The sequence below is a fragment of the Ranitomeya variabilis genome, chromosome 4 (assembly GCF_051348905.1).
Source record: "Ranitomeya variabilis isolate aRanVar5 chromosome 4, aRanVar5.hap1, whole genome shotgun sequence".
Taxonomy (NCBI): Eukaryota; Metazoa; Chordata; class Amphibia; order Anura; family Dendrobatidae; genus Ranitomeya; species Ranitomeya variabilis.
In genome coordinates, this window is record NC_135235.1 from 396,744,221 (window position 1) to 396,768,279 (window position 24,059).

General features: G+C 41.5%; 2 protein-coding genes across 3 annotated transcripts in view; both read left to right on the top strand.

Moving 5' to 3' along the window:
- Positions 1 to 12,366, top strand: part of LOC143764881 (membrane-spanning 4-domains subfamily A member 4A-like) — a 355,803-nt gene extending 343,437 nt beyond the window's left edge. The window contains exon 7 of the mRNA XM_077250949.1: positions 10,048 to 12,366. Within this exon, the coding sequence (XP_077107064.1) occupies positions 10,048 to 10,065 (18 nt within the window). The 3' untranslated portion in view covers positions 10,066 to 12,366. The remainder of the gene's footprint in view (positions 1 to 10,047) is intronic.
- Positions 12,367 to 15,142: 2,776 nt separating this feature from the next.
- The window catches only part of LOC143768952 (uncharacterized), a 111,736-nt gene continuing 102,819 nt past the window's right edge, over positions 15,143 to 24,059 (top strand). Inside the window, exon 1 of one of the 2 annotated variants that reach the window (XM_077257556.1) lies at positions 15,143 to 15,247. The gene's annotated coding sequence lies outside the window, so the exon portion shown is untranslated. The remainder of the gene's footprint in view (positions 15,248 to 24,059) is intronic. The other variant, XM_077257557.1, reaches the window with a different exon arrangement.

Here is a 24,059-nt window from a genome sequence, read left to right on the forward strand (position 1 = left end):
GGCTGGTAGATATGCCACAAACAGGACTGACGCAGATGCACTCAGTGGCAACATAAATCTCCCTTTTTATGTGTGGGAGAATGCAGGAAAAAATCAGGCCCAATGGATTACACTACACAGTTTGAGTGTCAGAAAGTGGCTGGCAGATATGCCACAAACAGGACTGACGCAGATGCAATCAGTGGCAATATAAATCTCCCTTTTTATGTGTGGGAGAATGCAGGAAAAAAACAGGCACACTGTATTACACTACACAGTTTGAGTTTCAGCAAGTGGCTGGCAGATGTGCCACAAACAGGACTGACGCAGATGGACTCAGTGGCAATATAAATCTCCCTTTTTATGTGTGGGAGAATGCAGGAAAAAATCAGGCCCACTGTATTACACTACACAGTTTGAGTGGCAGAAAGTGGCTGGCAGATATGACACAACCAGGGCTGAAGCAGATGCACTCAGTGGCAATATAAATCTCCCTTTTTATGTGTGGGAGAATGCAGGAAAAAATCAGGCCCACTGTATTACACTACACAGTTTGAGTGGCAGAAAGTGGCTGGCAGATATGACACAACCAGGGCTGACGCAGATGCACTCAGTGGCAACATAAATCTCCCTTTTTATGTGTGGGAGAATGCAGGAAAAAATCAGGCCCACTGTATTACACTACACAGTTTGAGTGGCAGAAAGTGGCTGGCAGATATGCCACAAACAGGACTGACGCAGATGCACTCAGTGGCAATATAAATCTCCCTTTTTATGTGTGGGAGAATGCAAGAAAAAATTCAGGCCCACTGTATTACACTACACAGTTTGAGTGTCAGAAAGTGGCTGGCAGATATGCCACAAACAGGACTGACGCAGATGCAATCAGTGGCAATATAAATCTCCCTTTTTATGTGTGGGACAATGCAGGAAAAAAACAGGCACACTGTATTACACTACACAGTTTGAGTTTCAGCAAGTGGCTGGCAGATGTGCCACAAACAGGACTGACACAGATGCACTCAGGGGCAATATAAATCTCCCATTTTATATGTTGGAAAATGCAGAAAGAAATCAGGCCCAATGTATTACACTACACAGTTTGAGTGGCAGAAAGTGGCTGGCAGATATGCCACAAACAGGACTGACGCAGGTGCACTCAGGGGCAATATAAATCTTCCTTTTTATGTGTGGGAGAATGCAGGAAAAAATCAGGCCCACTGTATTACACTACACAGTTTGAGTGGCAGAAAGTGGCTGGCAGATATGCCACAAACAGGACTGACGCAGATGCACTCAGTGGCAATATAAATCTCCCTTTTTATGTGTGGGAGAATGCAGGAAAAAATCAGGCCCACTGTATTACACTACACAGTTTGAGTGGCAGAAAGTGGCTGGCAGATAGGCCACAAACAGGACTGACGCAGAAGCACTCAGTGGCAATATAAATCTCCTTTTTTATGTGTGGGAGAATGCAGGAAAAAAACAGGCACACTGTATTACAATACACAGTTTGAGTTTCAGCAAATGGCTGGCAGATGTGCCACAAACAGGACTGACGCAGATGCACTCAGGGGCAATATAAATCTCCCTTTTTATATGTTGGAAAATGCAGAAAGAAATCAGGCCCAATGTATTACACTACACAGTTTTAGTGGCAGAAAGTGGCTGGCAGATATGCCACAAACATGACTGACGCAGGTGCACTCAGGGGCAATATAAATCTTCCTATTTATGTGTGGGAGAATGCAGGAAAAAATTAGGCCCACTGTATTACACTACACAGTTTGAGTGGCAGAAAGTGGCTGGCAGATATGCCACAAACAGGACTGACGCAGGTGCACTCAGTGGCAATATAAATCTCCCTTTTTATGTGTGGGAGAATGCAGAAAAAATCAGGCCCACTGTATTACACTACACAGTTTGAGTGTCAGCAAGTGGCTGGCAGATTTGCCACAAACAGGACTGACGCACATGCACTCAGTGGCAATATAAATCTCCCTTTTTATATGTGCGGGAATGCAGAAAGAAATCAGGCCCAATGTATTACACTACACAGTTTGAGTGTCAGAAAGTGGCTGGCAGATATACCACAACCAGGACTGACGCAGATGCACTCATTGGCAATATAAATCTCCCTTTTTATGTGTGGGAGAATGCAGGAAAAAATCAGGCCCACTGTATTACACTACACAGTTTGAGTGGCAGAAAGTGGCTGGCAGATACGACACAACCAGGGCTGACGCAGATGCACTCAGTGGCAATATAAATCTCCCTTTTTATGTGTGGGAGAATGCAGGAAAAAATCAGGCCCACTGTATTACACTACACAGTTTGAGTGTCAGAAAGTGGCTGGCAGATATGCCACAAACAGGACTGACGCAGATGCACTCAGTGGCAATATAAATCTCCCTTTTTATGTGTGGGAGAATGCAGGAAAAAATCAGGCCCACTGTATTACACTACACAGTTTGAGTGTCAGAAAGTGGCTGGCAGATATGCCACAAACAGGACTGACGCAGATGCACTCAGTGGCAACATAAATCTCTCTATTTATGTGTGGGAGAATGCAGGAAAAAATCAGGCCCAATGTATTACACTACACAGTTTGAGTGGCAGAAAGTGGCTGGCAGATATGCCACAAATAGGACTGACGCAGATGCACTCAGTTGCAATATAAATCTCCCTTTTTATGTGTGGGAGAATGCAAGAAAAATCAGGCCCACTGTATTACACTACACAGTTTGAGTGTCAGAAAGTGGCTGGTAGATATGCCACAAACAGGACTGACGCAGATACACTCAGTGGCAATATAAATCTCGCTTTTTATGTGTGAGAGAATGCAGAAAGAAATCAGGCCCACTGTATTACACTACACAATTTGAGTGTCAGAAAGTGGCTGGCAGATATGCCATAACCAGGACTGACGCAGATGCACTTAGTGGCAATATAAATCTCCCTTTTTATGTGTGGGAGAATGAAGGAAAAACTCAGGCCCACTGTATTACACTACACAGTTTGAGTGGCAGAAAGTGGCTGGCAGATATGCCACAAACAGGACTGACGCACATGCACTCAGTGGCAATATAAATCTCCCTTTTTATGTGTGGGAGAATGCAGGAAAAAATCAGGCCCACTGTATTACATTACACAGTTTGAGTGTCAGAAAGTGGCTGGCAGATATGCCACAAACAGGACTGATGCAGATGCACTCAGTGGCAATATAAATCTCCCTTTTTATGTGTGGGAGAATGCAGGAAAAAATCAGGCCCAATGTATTACACTACACAGTTTGAGTGGCATAAAGTGGCTGGCAGATATGCCACAAATAGGACTGACGCAGATGCACTCAGTAGCAATATAAATCTCCCTTTTTATGTGTGGGAGAATGCAAGAAAAAAATCAGGCCCACTGTATTACACTACACAGTTTGAGTGTCAGAAAGTGGCTGGCAGATATGCCACAAACAGGACTGACGCAGATGCACTCAGTGGCAATATAAATCTCCCTTTTTATGTGTGGGAGAGTGCAGGAAAAATTCAGGCCCACTGTATTACACTACACAGCTTGAGTGTCAGAAAGTGTCTGGCAGATATGCCACAAACAGGACTGATGCAGATGCACTCAGTGGCAATATACACTCACTGGCCACTTTATTAGGTACACCTGTCCAACTTCTTGTTAACACTTAATTTCTAATCAGCCAATCACATGGCGGCAACTCAGTGCATTTAGGCATGTAGACATGGTCAAGACAATCTCCTGCAGTTCAAACCGAGCATCAGTATGGGGAAGAAAGGTGATTTGAGTGCCTTTGAACGTGGCATGGTTGTTGGTGCCAGAAGGGCTGGTCTGAGTATTTCAGAAACTGCTGATCTACTGGGATTTTCACGCACAACCATCTCTAGGGTTTACAGAGAATGGTCCGAAAAAGAAAAAAAATCCAGTGAGCGGCAGTTCTGTGGGCGGAAATGCCTTGTTGATGCCAGAGGTCAGAGGAGAATGGGCAGACTGGTTCGAGCTGATAGAAAGGCAACAGTGACTCAAATCGCCACCCGTTACAACCAAGGTAGGCCTAAGAGCATCTCTGAACGCACAGTGCGTCGAACTTTGAGGCAGATGGGCTACAGCAGCAGAAGACCACACCGGGTACCACTCCTTTCAGCTAAGAACAGGAAACTGAGGCTACAATTTGTACAAGCTCATCGAAATTGGACAGTAGAAGATTGGAAAAACGTTGCTTGGTCTGATGAGTCTTGATTTCTGCTGCGACATTCGGATGGTAGGGTCAGAATTTGGCGTAAACAACATGAAAGCATGGATCCATCCTGCCTTGTATGGAGCATCTTTGGGATGTGCAGCCGACAAATCTGCGGCAACTGTGTGATGCCATCATGTCAATATGGACCAAAATCTCTGAGGAATGCTTCCAGCACCTTGTTGAATCTATGCCACGAAGAATTGAGGCAGTTCTGAAGGCAAAAGGGGTCCAACCCGTTACTAGCATGGTGTACCTAATAAAGTGGCCGGTGAGTGTATATCTCCCTTTTTATGTGTGGGAGAATACAGAAAAAATCAGGCCTACTGTATTACACTACACAGTTTGAGTGGCAGAAAGTGACTGGCAGATATGCCACAAACAGGACTGACGCAGATGCACTCAGTAGCAGTATAAATCTCCCTTTTTATGTGTGGGAGAATACAGAAAAAATCAGGCCCACAGTATTACACTACACAGTTTGAGTGTCAGAAAGTGGCTGGCAGATATGCCACAAATAGGACTGACGCACATGCACTCAGTGGCAATATAAATCTCCCTTTTTATATGTGCGGGAATGCAGAAAGAAATCAGGCCCAATGGATTACACTACACAGTTTGAGTGTCAGAAAGTGGCTGGCAGATATGCCACAAACAGGACTGACGCAGATGCACTCAGTGGCAATATAAATCTCCCTTTTTATGTGTGGGAGAATGCAGGAAAAAATCAGGCCCACTGTATTACACTACACAGTTTGAGTGTCAGAAAGTGGCTGGCAGATATGCCACAAACAGGACTGACGCAGATGCACTCAGTGGCAATATAAATCTCCCTTTTTATGTGTGGGAGAATGCAGGAAAAAATCAGGCCCACTGTATTACACTACACAGTTTGAGTGTCAGAAAGTGGCTGGCAGATATGCCACAAACAGGACTGACGCAGATGCACTCAGTGGCAACATAAATCTCCCTTTTTATGTGTGGGAGAATGCAGGAAAAAATCAGGCCCAATGTATTACACTACACAGTTTGATTGGCAGAGAGTGGCTGGCAGATATGCCACAAATAGGACTGACGCAGATGCACTCAGTGGCAATATAAATCTCCCTTTTTATGTGTGGGAGAATGCAGGAAAAATTCAGGCCCACTGTATTACACTACACAGTTTGAGTGTCAGTAAGTGGCTGGCAGATATGCCACAAACAGCACTGATGCAGATGCACTCAGTGGCAATATAAATCTACCTTTTTACGTGTGGGAGAATGCAGAAAAAAATCAGGCCCACTGTATTACACTACACAGTTTGAGTGTCAGAAAGTGGCTGGTAGATATGCCACAAACAGGACTGACGCAGATACACTCAGTGGCAATATAAATCTCCCTTTTTATGTGTGGGAGAATGCAGAAAGAAATCAGGCCCACTGTATTACACTACACAATTTGAGTGTCAGAAAGTGGCTGGCAGATATGCCATAACCAGGACTGACGCAGATGCACTTAGTGGCAATATAAATCTCCCTTTTTTATGTGTGGGAGAATGCAGGAAAAAATCAGGCCCACTGTATTACACTACACAGTTTGAGTGGCAAAAAGTGGCTGGCAGATATGCCACAAACAGGACTGACGCAGATGCACTCAGTGGCAATATAAATCTCCCTTTTTATGTGTGGGAGAATGCAGGAAAAAAATCAGGCCCACTGTATTACACTACACAGTTTGAGTGGCAGAAAGTGGCTGGCAGATATGCCACAAACAGGACTGACGCACATGCACTCAGTGGCAATATAAATCTCCCTTTTTTATGTGTGGGAGAGTGCAGGAAAAATTCAGGCCCACTGTATTACACTACACAGTTTGAGTGGCAGAAAGTGACTGGCAGATATGCCACAAACAGGACTGACGCACATGCACTCAGTGGCAATATAAATCTCCCTTTTTTATGTGTGGGAGAGTGCAGGAAAAATTCAGGCCCACTGTATTACACTACACAGTTTGAGTGGCAGAAAGTGGCTGGCAGATATGCCACAAACAGGACTGACGCAGATGCACTCAGTGGCAATATAAATCTCCCTTTTTATGTGTGGGAGAATACAGAAAAAATCAGGCCCACTGTATTACACTACACAGTTTGAGTGTCAGAAAGTGGCTGGCAGATATGCCACAAACAGGACTGACGCACATGCACTCAGTGGCAATATAAATCTCCCTTTTTATGTGTGGGAGAATGCAGGAAAAAATCAGGCCAACTGTATTACACTACACAGTTTGATTGGCAGAGAGTGGCTGGCAGATATATAAAAAAATACAAGGGCTGTAGTAGAATTTCAATCTCCCTACAATGATCAAAGGACAAGTATGTCAGCAATAAAAAGGACTGCTGCACACTAGAGTGTGGACAAAGAAACAAGAGAACTGTGCAGAAAGAAGCCACAGGATTTTTGCTTTGAAAAAAGCAGTTGGTTTGCACATCGGCGTACAAACAGCAGCTATCAGGGAGCCTTATAAGCTACAGAGCTGATGCACAGAAATCTAGCCTCCACTGTCCCTGCAAAGAAAAGGTGGTGTTGAACAGTGGAAATCGGTACAGCACAAGTGGTTTGGGGGTTAATATTTCCTCCCTAACAATATCCCTGCTTCTGACGAAGCAGCAGCATCCTCTCCCTATGCTCATTTCGGCAGCAGTAAGATGGCGGTCGGCGTGCACACCCCTTTATAGCCCCTGTGACGCCGCTGAAAGCAAGCCAATCACTGTAATGCCCTTCTCTAAGATGGTGGGGCCCGAGACCTATGTCATCACGCTGCCCACACTCTGCGTCCACCTTCATTGGCTGAGAAATGGCGCTGAAAGCATCATATGAATAGCGACTTTGGCGCGAAGATCTCCGACCGCATGGCCGATCCCACACTGAGATCGGGTCGGGTTTCACGAAACCCGACTTTGCCGAAAGTCGGCGATTTATGAAATTAACCGATCCGTTTCGCTCAACCCTATTTATGAGGTAATAAACTCTGGAATGCTGCAACGGATCCCACTGATTCTCTTTTTGTGACATATTGTACTTCATGATAGTGGTAAAGTTTTTTCAATGTAACCAGCATTTTTTGTGAAAAAAGTGGAAATTTGGAGAAAAATTTTACAATTTTCAAAGTTTTAATTTTTTTATACCCTTAAATTACAGAGTGGTGTCACACAAAACAGTTAACACATAACATTTCCCACATGTCCACTTTACATCAGGACAATTTTTGAAACATATTTTTTTGTTAGGACATTATAAGGGTTAAAAGTTTTTCTCATTTTCCAATAAAATTTACAAAACCATTTTTTAGGGACCACATCACATTTGAAGTGACTTTGAATGGTCTATATTTCAGAAAATACCCAAAAGTGACACCTTTCTAAAAACTATACTCCTAAAGGTGCTCAAAACCACATTCAAGAAATGTATTAACCCTTCAAGTGCTTCACAGGAACTGAAGCAATATGGAAGGAAAAAATGAACATCTAACCTTTTTCACAAAAAATGTACTTTAGTCCCAATTTTTATTATTTTCACAAGGGTAACAGGAGAAAATAGACCACAAAATTTGTTGTGCGATTTATCCTTAGTAGAGATGGTCGGACCCCTGGATGTTTGGTCCCAGCAGGTTTGGCAGAACAGTTAAAAAAAATTTCAGGTTCAGGTACCGGAACAGTACCTGGACCCGATTCCCAACCCCTTTCAGTTGAATAGGGGGCCTGAACATCCAGCGTTTGCTATGCTGTCATGTGCAGAGAGCAGCACCAAAAAAACTGTTTCTGATCAGCGATAAAATCATTACGTTGGTCATACAGTCGCAGTTCCCACTCTGTCGAATGACAGCGTGAGCCCTCAGCTGTGATCCGAGGTAAAAAGTTTACCTCTGGTCACTGGTGTTGGCTGATTGGGCAACTATTCCCATTAGCCTGTGCCTGCTGTCTCTAATAACAGTGAGAACAGGCGGCGGCGGCAGCGGCTGATGGGAGTGTCCAAATAAATAATGAAAAAAATGTAAAAAAAGGCTTGGGTTCCTCTGTATTTATAATAGCCAGCCAGGCAAAAGTGATAACTTGGGGCTGCAACCTCAGCTGTCAGCATTAGCAAGGCTGGTTATCAAGAATAGAGGGGTCCAGACACAGTTTTTTTTAAAATTATTTAAATAAACAATTTAAAAAAAATGGCGTGGAGTCCCCCCCAATATTTTACAACAAGACAAGCTAAAGCAGACAGCTGGGGGCTGGTATTCTCAGGCTGGTAAGAGGCCATGGATATTTCCCCCCCAGCCTAAAAATAGCAACCTGCAGTTGTTCAGAAAAGGAATATCCTATTCTGGTGCTTTGCCCAGCTCTTCCAACTTACTCTGTGGCGGTAGCAAGTGGGGTTCATATTGTGGGGTTGATGTCACCTTTGTATTGCCAGGTGATATCAAGACCACAGCTTAGTAATGGAGAGGCATCTATAAGACACCTATCCATTACTAATCCTTTAGTTATATCGTAAATAAACACACAGCAAGTATAAAGTCTTTTATTTGAAATAAACAAGAGCACACCTTTACTTTTTTACTTAAAAATAACAAACACAGTCATACTCACCTAACGCCCATTCCATTGAAGCCATTGTCTCCTGTAATAAAACAAAAATAAAAAAACAACCATATACCTCACCTGTTTGCCATTCTGTCCCTTGTCGTTCTGACCTACATTTTCTTATTCTTTATCTTTTCATGACCTTCCTTTTTTCTTTAAAGAGAACCTAGAGATTTATGCTGCCTAAGCCACGAGCTGAATGAGTCAGAGCGTGGCTCTGCTACTGCATCAGATATGTATTTCTCTGAAACACCAAGACTTTTCAGAGAAAACATAGCCTGAAGTGCCTCCCTGCATCACTGTAGCCTATCACTATTTACATACATGGGAGAGACCTGTCAATTCACTAGAGCCGTGTACGGGAGAAGCCATCCGGACTAGACTCATCTCTATCTATGGTGTCTGTCCGGATCTTTAAACTATCTTTTCAGGCAAAAACATACCATGCTGAATTTATTTTCCTCGCCCCCAAGGAAGCCCACCACGCGCAACGTGCGTCGGGGCGACGGCAGGAAGGTACTGAGTTCCCACATGGGTAAGTATTCTTCTACTGGGAGCACTATTTGCGGCACTTTAGTACAATCAGATTAATTACATCAGGACAATTTAGGTTCATGCCTTATAGTGGTTAATCAATTAGGATATGTTTCACTGGGAATTTTCCCGTATACTTTTTTTTATTTCACTAGCTATTAGAGAGAGCATGATTCCTCCATTTTTCATCAGCGTGCGCTGCTGTGCATACCAAGACTGTTTTATTTGATGCTCAGCACTCCTGCCCATGCTTTGTCACCTCACCAACTCAACTAGAGTAACTTTTTAACATGTCTCCACTTATTTTTGTATTTAATAAAGAAACTTTTTTTGATATATCTTTATCTAGTGGTGTCTAGTCTATTTAGCTAGTCATTTAAGTACATATATTGACTCTATTGGGGAAATTAACTCATCTGTTCTCTGTAGGTTTATGCAATTATTTTAGGCAGCATGGATCAAGTGACAGGTTCCCTGACAGTCTTTTTTCTTTTTGCCAATTTTTTTATTTTTGCCCTTCTCCCATTCTTCTTCCCTTTCCCCCTCTATTGTCTTTGTGAGTATTATTATTCTGAATTATCTTACTTACTTTCCATGTTAAAAATGACTGTGTTAAAAAATATATCTTATGTTTTGCATCAAAGTATCGTTTTGTCTACTATTTCAGATTCAGCACCTCCAATAGAAGTTGCTCATCAGCGTGTATGACCAAAGGATCTGAATAATCAACCATATTATCGCATTTACCCTTATCATATTTTAAAGTGAAATCTTAATGTTTGTAATTTGTATAATATGAAGCGATCTGTCATAACATTAAATTCAGCTATCTATTATTGTGTACGTCAGCCTTTCCTAATGCCACCAAACAACTCTGATGGACAATACAAAACGTTTGCAGGCAGCATCCTCTGATATCTGGCACTACAAGATTAGCGGCAGATCTTTAAAGGGTTATCTCCCAACCACAAAATGGGGAGGAGAGGGCTAATTGATTGCTAAAATTCTAAGTGTTGGGACCCCCATAAAAAACTGAAATCTGCCTTAAAGAAGCAGATGTAGACTTCTGCTCTATCGTTGCCTAATGGACTGACGGAGAATCATCTATCTATGGAGACTTACATCTTTTCCAATATCCATATCAAAATGCATGTATTTCTCAATAAAAAGAGAAGCAGCATTACACTTCAAGAACTTAACGTCAAAGAATGATGGTGGAAATGCCCTCTCTACAAGCCCATCCGCTGACTCACTCTATACTGATGATGACCATTTTTATTGTTCATGACAAAACACGTTCATTCTATTGTAATATTTTTTGTTTGAATTTTATAATAATGTGTAATCATTGTACGCTTTTTATTGTTATAATGTAATAATACAAATTAAAAAAATGTAAGTCGCATGTGAAAACTCCTCATTTGAATGAGATATCTTAATCTTTTTCACCATTGCCCCTCTTCCTTCATGTCACCACATGGTTGTCAGTGGTATGAACAGTCCCTATCAAGGTAGTCTGACATTAGGATCAACTTCCTCAAAACCACATACATGGGCATGTAGTTCTTTGAAGTGTAAATCCAGGGACACCTTTGTATCTTTTATTGCTGCACTCCCCAGAAATTAGTATATTAATTGACATGGATATAAGCCGTTAAGTGCCATGGGCTTGACAGAGCACTTAACTGCTTCCTTAGGTTGATTCCCTGCCTCACACCAGTTTCTTTGTCTTCATTGATTAATCACTGTCTGCATGACATAAGTTGCCAGGCAAGAAAATCAAACAGTGTGCAATCAATCAAGACAAAGAGGCTGATGCTAGGTGGTATAACAACCTTGGAAGTGTGAGACCAGTTATGTGCTTTGTCATACCCATAGCTCTTAGCAATCATTTGCATATGAATCAAAATGCTAATTTCTTATGAATGCAACAACAGATAGAAGATATAAAAGTGTCAAAGAATTAATAACTCAAAGACCTGCATGGCTAAATATGAGGTTTGTTGGGGGTTTGAGCTTTATGGTCAGATGCTATTTAAAGGGAACCTGTCACCTGTCACCTGAATTTGGCGGGACCAGTTTTGGGTCATATGGGCGGGGTTTTCCGGTGTTTGATTCACCCTTTCCTTACCCGCTGGCTGCATGCTGGCCGCAATATTGGATTGAAGTTCATTCTCTGTCCTCCAGAGTACACGCCAGCGCAAGGCAATATTGCCTAATAATAAAGAATAAAGGAGAAAAGAGAAAAATAAAAAAAAACTTTATAGTTTCCTCTTCTAAGCTTCACAAAATCAGCAACTGAGTCTCCTATATATCCAGTAGCATGCATACAAGTTAACATCAGCATGTAGTCATGTAAAAAATAGAATCCAGAAATATTTTATGACCAACCTGTATAAAAAGGTTAATAAAGTATAACTGTGCCTAAAATAAAAATCAATAACAAATTACAGGTGCATCTGCCAAAAGTACCAATACCTGGTTTATAAACAACAGTATCACTGTGCTTGATTGGCCAGCAAACTCGCCTGACCTTAACCCCATAGAGAACCTATGGAGTATTGTCAAGAGGAAGATGAGAGACACCAGACCCAACAATGCAGACAAGCTGAAGGCTGCTATCACAGCAACCTGGGCTTCCATAGCACCTCAGCAGTGCCACAGACTGATCGCCTCTATGCTACGCCGCACTGATGCAGTAATTGATGCAAAGGAGCCCTGACCAAGTATCGAGTGCATTTACTGAACATACATTTCAGTTGGCCAACATTTCGGATTTTAAAATAATTTTTTTAAGCTGGTGTTTGAAGTATTCTAATTTACTGAGATAATGACTTTTGAGTTTTCATTGGCTGTAAGCCATTATCATCAACATTAACAGAAATAAACACTTGAAATAGATCACTCTGTAATGACACTATATAATATACGAGTTTCACTTTTTGTATTGAAGAACTGAAATAAATTAACTTTTTGATGATATTCTAATTTTGTGTGGTGCACCTATATATCAAGCAAACACATTTCAAAGGATGACGTTAACTCCTATGGAGACGTGAATGTCAAACATTTATTACTGCAGGATAAGTTTACACATGCCTTTCAAAGCCCAGTTTTTACATATTTTTTTAACATGCTACAAAATGAAGCAGTTTTGCACAAATTCCAACACATACATAATTTGGCAATGGTGTGTGAATGGGCTGTAATGCCATGTGGCACACTCATTTTATTGCTGACACTGAATGAAGGATTAGAAGTGTTTTGCTTAACAGTTATAGGACTGACAATCACCATAAAGAGCCTGGTGCTAATCAAGTGGCACAGGGCTGTAGCCACGAGTGAAGCTCTTGTCTACAGCATGTTACATGAATGTAGAGGGTGGGTGTGTGCACTTGTGCTGTGAGTGCATTATGCCCGTACATGTAACCGATGTTGCTGTTTTTTTCAAGTGTTTTACAGTTCAATGAGGGAGACCACCATTCATAAATAAACTCTTTACTGAACTGCAGCTTGGTCAGGGTTATATACCAAGGACAGTGAGTACAAAGCTTTATGAACATTTCTGTTATGCTTCTGGATTTGAATCCTTGATTCTGTGTTCTTTGGTCAGCATCCCTTCCCACTGAGCCACAACAGATACACCTTTTCTTTGGGTGTTTTAGTTCTGTTATCTTTGTTTCTATCGGTTTTGAGTGACAGATGTTTTTCTGTCCTATCACCTATCAGGTGCAGCTTTAATACCTTCCCCTACTGGTGTTTCCTGCTGTTGATACACTTTCTTGGATTCATTTACTTTGCTGTAGTTTGCGTTAGTTGCAGTTGTTTTGTGTGTGATTCCTTACCTGCTTAGGAAACTGTTTCGCTAGCGATCCTAGGAGCTGCTAAGGACATTCAGGGTAAGCTTCCATTGAAGGGGGGTGACATTGCATTATCTAAGGGTGCCAAGGCAGGGACAGACCATGGTCAGAGAAGGGCATTTCCTAGTCTGTACAGGAACCTGTCAGATTCAGGTGTTTGTCTTCCTGGTTTCTACTTGCTTTGGCAGCCATAACAGTTTCCTTTACAGTTTGAAGCATTTTTCACACAGTATCCTTCCTTAGCAGTATACACCAGGGCTTTCTATATCCACTGTTTCCCCTTACTTCACCACAGTCCTACTGCTAACTAGCAAATCTCCTTTACTTGTTCGGCAGTTCCGCATCCAATTTCCTCCACTACTGTCTTCCACTTGGCAACCCTTCATTAGTCCCAGTCTCTCTGTACTGATTAGACCCATTACCTTTCAGTGTTTCAAGCTCTGGGTTGCGTGGTTAGGCATCTTCTCCTAGGACCCATCTCCTGAAGGCCACTCTGTCTCTTTGTCACTTATGTTCAGGATCTCGCTATCCATCATCTTCGATCTCTTCTCATTCAGGGTCACCCTTGAATGCAGCACTGTACACTTTGAGCCTTTGAGTCCGCTCATTTTGCATTCCAGACCCTCTCTCCCTTTCTATCAGGAAGTTTCCCACAGTATTCCTACATGGCCCCTAATCCCGACTGTTAACTCTACTCTACTCTATGGTCAACTTCACATATACTAACGCACTACACTATTCACATTACATCACATTACACAGCATTTACAAAAGATGCAAGACACAATTCACATATTACATAAGATATTACATAAGATATTACAACATTGGTGTCTTCAGGGGGAACATGGAAATATGTCCATCTTGCTACACATGGTACAGACCATAAAATTTATGATGCACTGTGTCCTCACACTGACAGGTGAGCCAGTGAAGAGCATGCGTAAGTAGGAGATTTAGAATATTTATGTGATACTACTGATTACTGGGTGATTTCTTGAACCTGAAGGTTCGTACTACAAAATATCTATATGCTGGATCCTAGGTCGCCTGGCAGTGAATGCTTATCCCTTTGTGCTGGGGCAGGCGGTGACTGAAAGGCTCTTGCTATTGAGGTGGTGGAGCATAAGTTTGGAGATGGAAGCTGTGCGTTTAGAAGATTTTGTTTCTGCTGCTACCTAGTTGTTGATGACTGACATGTATTGTGTGGCTAAGATGTTAGAAGGTTAGGACTAGAGGATTATAATGGCAAAAATAGAAAGGCAGTCATAGTATTTGAATGTTATTGGCATATGATTGCATTCGTTATTCATTGTCTAGATCTAAGAGCGTATTCAGTCACTCTATGTGAGAGTAAATGTCTGAATAGTGACATCATATGTGGATCATACTGTTTTGACTATTGCCAGGGCAAGCGATCAGTCATATGCGCCGACTAGTCTCATCAGGCTTCGCTGACTAGAAGGGAATTGAGATAAGCTGAATGTGTCTAGTCAGCACCTGACCACAAGTACGCAACCTCTCAATCGCCCCGGCAATTCCGGAAAATCGAAACAGCGTGCACACGATTCAGAAGTCTATAGTCACATGGAGTGACTGCAGGCTTTGCTGTCAAACCTGGACAACCCCTTTAAGTAGAACTACTTGAGAATACCTCATCCTCTAAATTATTACACTGGACTGAATCATTCAAGATGATATCCACGAAGGACTACATGATTACTGACGGATATTGTAAGAATATTGCATCTATTGTCTCATACAATGTCAGAGCAGTGAATCATTGAGCAGTTTACATGAAAGAGTCCTCTGGACAGGTGGTGACGTCACTGGCTGATTTTTCCGATCTGGGAATATTGCCAGTTGCAGATGATATAAATGTCTCTGACATTTATTTGTAATAAACACGAGGCTATGGATGATGTAGCTTTACTTAATTCTTCCACTGTGATGAAGAAGAGAACAGTACAGTAGACACAAGGGAGAAGGCTTGTTCTTTCGGACACGGTAAGTCTACACCCAAACAGCAGATATCACTGAATTTGCAGATTGCAATCACTATAGCTTTACAATCAATGTGAGTAGCAGTTGTAGAGTACTATATGTATTTCATTTGCTTGTCAATTGATGATTTTAAATAATTTCTGCTTGCAAATGTTCTAAAAAATATGGATTTGTTTTAGCCTGGTTAAGCAGCAACCCTCTAGCTTCCTGATCTCCATAATCACGTTTTTAGCTTTTATAACTTAGAACAAGTCTATTACTTTCATATAGCTATACATGTCCCCTGTAATTCCAACAAAAAGTATGAGAAACTCACATTATCCATGGACATTCGTGGGGATATGGACACATCTGTGTGCCCTGGTGTCTTCTACAGGGTTGGATCTGTTTGGTACAGCTTAAAGGGAACCTGTCTTGTGGTTTATGCTACCCAAACCGCTCTGGGTGATTGATAGCTCTCACTATGGCACCAGCACCCTATAAAAGCTGTTTCATGCAATCTACTACTAAGAAATCACCCGTTCCATGAATTGGTAGGTTGTGAGTGGTTGTCTCATCAGTATTTTGCACCTGTGTTGGCGCCATCTTACCTATGGGTTTGCTGCATCCTGAGAGTGTATTAGTTTTGAGACCTGGGCAGGTAAACACTGCTGCCCCTTTTTTGCTGTATTAAATGAGTACTGTAGTTACCCATTAAAGGATGGCCAAAGGAAATAGTTGTGACCAGACAGTAAACTTAGTGGTTACAAATTTCACACAGGGGGCAACAGGTTGATTTGAGTAGTGCCAAGTAGGTGGCACTTGTGACACTTATAACAATATGCCAAAGCTATACATGGCATCTACTTCACCAGTCTGCAACATCTTTGTGTTCAAATTTCAGCAGCTCACCTCACACTCTTGTTGATGGTAGGGTGGACATTTAGGGGCAAACTTGGCAACTATCCCCCAAAAGGCCCCGAATCTGGGGCATATCAATCTTGTTCGCAGTGGGTAAACCACTGGCTCCCTGCTCCACTATACCTACACAAGCCACCGGCCTATCAGATGTCTGTATGCCCATCATAGGCATCAAATGATATCACTTGATTGCACCACCCTGACCATCTTTGCTGGCTGTGAAACAGGAAAAGCACGCTAATCATTATAGGAGCAGGGGCAGGTGACACGAATCGTAATGTTTTAATGTCTATGATGAGCGCCAGCACAGGGGATAGTGCAATATTGGCAATATTGGGTCCATGATAGGGAACATTATTGGTGAAATGGATGACATTATTATTAGATAAGGTCAGAATGGTGGACATTATAAGTGTATAGGGCCAAATAGTTTATATAATTGTATGGGGTCAATTGAGAGATATTATCACTGTTATCGTGGGCAGAACGGGCGACACTATTACTCCACAATGAGGGACATTAACAATATTACCCATTGTGGCCTGAAGATTATGAACTTATCCCATAATTTGGGAAATTTCAACTGTAATGAGGCATAAAAAGTGGAAATTAATACTGTGTTGGTGCCACTGGGGAGGGGGCATTACTGATGTGTTTGAGCATAAGGCAAGACATTTCTACTGTGTGGAGCCACAAAGGGGAATTTTACTATAGTGCTCCATCCATAAAAGGCAAAGTAAGCATTAGTACTGTACAGGAGCCACAGAAAGGGACATTTCTTTTGTTAAGGGGTTACAAAGAGAGGCATCACTACTCTACATTATTTTTTAAAATACTGGTACTGTGGAGGGAACAAAAGGGAAGTAATGTTACTCTTTAGGGCACCAGGAAGTACGGTGCAGCTAAGATTCTTGATGTGGTGCAATGTAGAAGTGGGGGGAAAATGGAACGGGTGCTCTATAAGTGATCAGAGATAGATGTTTGTGTATTGCTTTCTGCTGAGACAAATGGTGGCTTGTAGAAGTCATAGTGGTCTACACCAGATGAAGAAGAAACATGAAAATAAACAACTTCAATTGGAGACATCAGTAAGTGACTGGTATTACCCGTACTGAATACATTTAGATTTACTTGTACTGTATCCTCTTATACACATGCTCACCACTGAATATAGTAACATCCTATAAGGTAGCTGTACATTAATCGGCAGCATTGAATGTCACCAGCACAGCTGCTGATTGGCTAACTATACTGTGCCGTTCTGTGAGTCCAGGCGGTCTACCCATTTTAATGGAGCTTCCCGGATGTTCATGGAGAGATGGAAAATATGGTATAAAGTCTTAATATTACCTAGTACCAGTTCTTTGTTTGTGGTACACAGTACAACATGAAACATACACTGTCACAAGTTGTTTTTTCCAGTGCAATAAGGTCAAAAGTAACCCATACCAACTAGTAATGGTTGGCCACTTTCACTTGTTAGTGCAGCTTTTCTCCCAAACTGACCAGCACTTCTGTCCATAAAATGATTGCTGGTGTAGGGTCATGTGACCAGATCTGTCCATAAGCCCCCTCCATCTGGGAAATCACTTCTCATGGGAAAGCTGCTTTTCTATTAGAGCAGGTTAATGGACTTGTCTGGTCACATGTTCTCCTATCAACAGCCATTGTATGGACAGAACTGCTGGTCAGTGTGTGACGAAAGGTGCACTAACAAGAGAAAGTGCCCAGCCTCTTTCATATAACGTATTTTAATATAGAACATAAGAGTGGGGTCTATGGATTGGTAATAATGTGCCATCGCTATTTATTGGAACTAGGCGGCCAACCTGGTCATTCAGGCCACAGATTGGCTGTAGGGTTAGGTTGGTGGCATTTGCCAGAACTACCAGATGACCAGTCCGGATATGATATTGAAATATATTAACAGCTTCACCTAAGGCAGTCCTGCTAGTTGTAAGTTAGTATTCTTTATAAGAAGTACATGACGTTGAATAGTTCTGCTTTTTGGCATCCTTACATGGCCATAATGGATAAATAGAAAGTAACTCAGGTCATGACATAGTTTCCAATCTGGGTGGTGAAACATCAGTGTGAGCATAAAGTGCCAGGAAATAACAAAGATTCAGTCTTTTATTTGGAATAAAATAGTCTTGACGGTGAGAGGGCTTTTGTCAAGTATACAAAGGCATAATGCAAACAGACTGAACATTTGTGTATATTTAATCTGTTAGTGATGGAACTAACTTAGACCTTAATCACCAGGACAATTTTTGTAAATGTGACAAGTGTCACTTTATTGGTAATAACTCTGGAACTCTTCAACGGATCCCAGTAATTCTAAGAACGTTTTTTGATGATATATTGTACTTCATGTTAGTGGTATATTTTGGTCGATATGATTTGCATATGTTCAGGAAAATATTGAAAATGTTGACCAAAAATTGAAAATGTTTGTAATTTTCAAATTTTACATTTTTGTGCCTTTAGATAAGTTAGTTATACCACACTGAACAGTTAATAAATAACATTTTCCACATGTCTACTTTACATCTGCACCATTTTTGAAACATAATTTTTTATTTTTTTGTAAGGAAGTTAGAAAGGTTCAAAGTTGATCAGCAATTTCTAATTTTTCCAACAAAATTTACAAAACCACATTTTTTATGCTGAGATACCCCATATGTGGGATAAAACTACTGTTTCGGAGAATGGCAGGGCTCGGAAGGGAAGGAGCGCGATTTGACCTTTTGAACGCTAAATTAGCTGGAATCATTAGTGAACACCATGCTGCAATTGGATAGGCCCTAATGTACCTAAACAGTGAGACCCTATTTTGGAAACTAGACTCCTCAAGGTATGTATATAGGTGTGTGGTGAGCACCTTGAACCCACAGGTGCTTCACAGAAGTTTATAATGTTGAACTGTGAAAATGAAAAAATACATTTTTCTTGCTTTGGCCTCAAATTTTTCACTTTTGCAAGAAGTAACACCAAAAAAGTAACCTTTTGACTTCATAAAAATTTATGCTTGGACAAACGGCAGTGCTTGGAACAGGAAGAACAATATTTGAATTTTGGAACACAAATTGACTGAATTAGATTGCTGGCGACATATAACATTTGCAGGGCCTGTAAAGCACCCAAATACCAGAAACCCCTCACAACTGACCTCATTTTGGAAACTATACCCCTCATAGGTTTTTATCCAGGATACTACATAGAATTTTCTAAGATTAGGTCATCAAATTGAATATGTCATCACTATTGTTGTACTCACTACACAAATTTGCATCAGGTGTTCGAGTCCAAGCCCCGCATGTTTTGCAGCTATTAGACACTCAAGAAAAACATGCGGGGATTGTCCGTGTATGGCATGCAATCGTCACATGTTTTAAAATGTGTTACAGTCATGATACATGCAGGACAGTGATTTGAGCATGTCCCTTGAGCATCCACAATACTTGGTGCATACCTGAGCACCCAATGCAAACTTGAGCGGCCAGCACTTGCGCTCAACACCAGTCATCATATCGTTATCATTTTTTTTCTCTTTTGAAAAAATCCTAACCCCAACCCTATTCCCAACCCCAACCCTAATTCCAGCCCTAAACTTAAGCCCAACCCTAACTCTAGGCCCAAATCTAACCTTAAGCCCAACCCTGACCTTAAGTCCAACCCTAACCTTAAACCGAGCCCTAACCTTAAGCCCAATCCTAACCTTAATGGCAATGAATGAAATAAAGAAAAATTAAAAAATAAGATTAATAAATCAAAGAAGATAACACAGAAGGGGATGACATACTAAGTATTGGCTTTTGGTCACTGTGATAGAACCTACATTATCTCTCACTCCTCTGACATGTATGTCATGTCAGGAGAGAGAAAAATAACTTTTTTTATGTGTTCACTGTTATTCATTGATGCTGAGGGCCAGGGGACAGAGCCAGACGGTCCAGGGACACTTGAGGTACCTGGTGGGGCTCGGAGGACCCCATTTCTCTCTCCTCCGGTATGCTAGATCATATCAGAGGAGAGAGAAATAAATGGCAAATCAGATTTTTTTTTTGCAATTAATGGTGATCGCAACACTGGGGACAGTAAAAACCAACCTGAATCTTGTTTTCTGTGGTCTCAGGTACCCCCGGTAGCTGAGACCCCGGAGATTTTCTGACGCTGGGGGGAAGCTATACCCTTATTTCTCAGCACCATTGAAAAGCGGCGCTGAGGAATAAGTACCCTTAACTGCTGCCATTAAAAGGCAAATCAGTGGTCGTTAAGGGGTTAATGTGCAAGCAAGGCTAAGTATTATCTGTCTTTCATGCATTTATTCTTGCTTACCACATCTCTCTTTATTAGAATATGTTAAACATTCTGTATACTGGTTTCTTGGTTATAATATATTGCAAATGATCATTAAGGCCTATTAAGTCTCTCAGCACTATTCATGTTGGAACCTGTTTTTTGGGCTTACATCACTGAGGCTACCAGCCTCAATGATACATATCTCCCCTCCGGGACCTGCTCCACAGCCATCTTTACAATATTAATGACTTGCAACTTTCCCTTTCAGAAATCTACATATGCATATATCTATTGATAGACTGCTACTGCGCATATTTAGCTATGAACATGTTTATTCCATAAATCTAACCCATGTTGTTGCTTGCTATATCAAAATTATAATATTATAATGAAAAGAATTTTAACCCCTTTCTGCCAGCTGACGGAATAGTACGTCAGCTGGCAGAACCCCCACTTTGTGGTGGGCTCCGGCGGTGAGCCCACCTCAAAGCCGCGACATGTCAGCTGTTTTGTACAGCTGACATGTGTGCGCAATGAGCGCGAGTGGAATCGCGATCCGCCCGCGCCCATTAACTAGTTAAATGCCGCTGTCAAGCGCTGTCAGCGGCATTTAACTACCGCTCCCGGCCGCGCGGCCGGAAGTACTCGCATCGCTGACCCCTGTCACATGATCGGGGGTCATCGGTGCATTGCCATAACAACCAGAGGTCTCCTTGAGACCTCTATGGTTGTTGATGGCCGATTGCTTTGAGCGCCACCCTGTGGTCGGCGTTCAAAGCAACCCTGCATTTCTGCTACATAGAGGTGATCTGTGCTTCACCTCTATGTAGCATAGGTGATCGAGTTGTGCATGCTTCTAGCCTCCTATGGAGGCTATTGAAGCATGCCACAATTAAAAAAAAATAGTGTTTAAAAATATTAAAAAAATAAAAAATGTATAAAAGTTCAAATCACCCCCCTTTCGCCCCAGTCAAAATAAAACAATAAAACAAATCAAACCTACTCATATTTGGTATTGCCGCTTTCAGAATCGCCCAATCTATCAATAAAAACAAAGGATTAACCTGATCGCTAAATGGCGTAGCGAGAAAAAAAAACGGCAAAATTATGTTTTTTTGGTCGCCGCAACATTGCATTAAAATGCAATAACGGGCGATCAAAAGAACATATCTGCACCAAAATGGTATCATTAAAAATGCCAGCTCGGCACGCAAAAAATAAGCCCTCATTCGACCCCAGATCACGAAAATTGGAGACGCTACGGGTATCGGGAAATGGTGCAATTTTTTTTTTTTTTTAGCAAACTTTGGAATTTTTTTACCACTTAGATAAAAGAGAACCTAGACATGATTGGTGTCTATGAACTCATAATGACCTGAAGAATCACAATAGCAGGTTAGTTTTAGCATTTGGTGAACCTAGCAAAAAAGCCAAACAAAAAACAAGTGTGAGATTGAACTTTTTTGGCAATTTCATCGCACTTGGAATTTTTTTCCCATTTTCTGTTACACGGCATGGTAAAACCAATGGTATCGTTCAAAAGTACATCTCGTTCCACAAAAAATAAGCCCTCACATGGCCTTATTGATGGAAAAATAAAAAAGATATGGCTCTGGGAACAAGGGGAGCGAAAAACGAAAACGAAAAAACGGGAAAAAGCACCGGGGGTAAAGGGGTTAAAAGAAAAAAGTGTTATTCTTAAATTCTTAAAAGCATCTCCATTTTACCTTGATGACAGCTACCACCCCCTTGGTATTCTTTCAAGCTGCTTTTCTGCTTTACTCCTTGTTTCCATATGTATTGATTTGTGGTTGTATTGCCTTCAAAATTAATCTACAATGTGCACATTGCAAAGAAACAAAGACAACCATTGCATGAACAGGTGTGTCCAAACATTTGACCAGTAACAGTACCGGTATTCAAATAGTGCAACAAACTTTTGACACACCAGTACTTTTACAGAAAAGACTGGTGTCATGGCATTCTTACTAAAGGGAGTCTATCACTAGGTTTTTGCTACTCCATCTGAGAGCAGCATATTGTATGGGGCAGAGATCCTGCTTCCTGCAATGCATAACTTACTTTGCTGCTTGCTGCAGGATTGCTAAGTTTCATCTGCTGCTGAGCTCTGCCTAAACCCACCAACATCACTGATTGCCAACTTTCTGTGTACAGATTCTCGTTAACCCTTTCACGAATTTTGGCGTCATGTCCATGATTTTAACGCGGGCTCACATGCAGAGGCTGCATCTTTCTCCACACATGATGGCTGATTTAACCAGCCATCATGTACCTTTAATAGCCACGGGTGGAACAAAGCACCGCCCAAGGCTGTTTATCCTGTCAAATACCGCTGACAATCTCTGTCAAAATGTCTCTGTCAAAAATGTTACTATAGCCCCAAATATTTTATTTCCACAAGGGTAACAGGACAAAGTAGATCATACAATTTGTTGTGCAATTTCTCCTGAGAGCGCAGATATTCCATATGTGGTGGAAAACTACTGTTTGGGCACACGGCACATCTGGGCAATAAAAATGAAAAAAAGCATATACAGAATGGGAGGAATAGGGCTAAGCAACAGCACATGGGTATACTAATAGATCATAAACTGAACATGAGTCAACAGTGTGATGCAGAAGCAAAAAAGGCAAATGCAATTCTGGGATGTATTAACAGAAGCATATAGTCTAGATCACATGAAGTCATTATTGCCCTCTACTCCTCTTTGGTCAGACGTCATGTGGAATACTGTGTCCAGTTTTGTCACCACATTTAAAAAAAAGACATCAACAAACTGGAGCAAGTTCAGAGAAGAGCGAAGAGAATGGTGACCGGTCTGCAAACTATGTCCTATGATGAACGGTTACAGGATTTGGGAATGTTTAGCTTGCAAAAAAGAAGACTGAGAGGAGACTTAATAGCTGTCTACAAATATCTCAAGGGCTGTCACATTGTAGAAGGATCATCTTTATTCTCATTTGCACAAGGAAAGACTAGAAGCAATGGGATGAAACTGAATGGGAGGAGACACAGATTAGATATTGGAAAAAACTTTTTGACAGTTAGGGTGATCAATGAGTGGAACAGGCTGCCACGAGAGGTGATGAGTTCTCCTTCAATCGAAGTCTTCAAACAGAGGCAGGACAGACATCTGTCTGGGATGACTTAGTGAATCCTCCTTTGAGCAGGAGGTTGGACAAGATGACCCAGGAGGTACCTTCCAACTCTACCCTTCTATGATTCTATGAGAAGGGACAGAGCAAAAATTAATTCTGGAGTGTAATTTTGGCTGAAATAGATTGCAGAAGCATTTCACATTTGAAGAGTCCCTAACATGCCAAAAAAGCAGAAACTCCCACAAGTGACCCCATTTTGGATATTACACCTTTCAAGGAATTCATCTAGATGTGTAGTGAGCATTCTTAACCCTAAGGCGATTCATAGAATTGTATATCGTTGGGCTAAGTAAATGGAAAATTACCATTTTTTTACACTAAAATGTTGCTTTGGCCCCAAGTTTTTAAATTTCAAAAGGGATAATAGGAGAAAATGAATGGTACACTTTGTTGTGTAATTTCTCCTGAGTACACCAATATCCCATAAGTC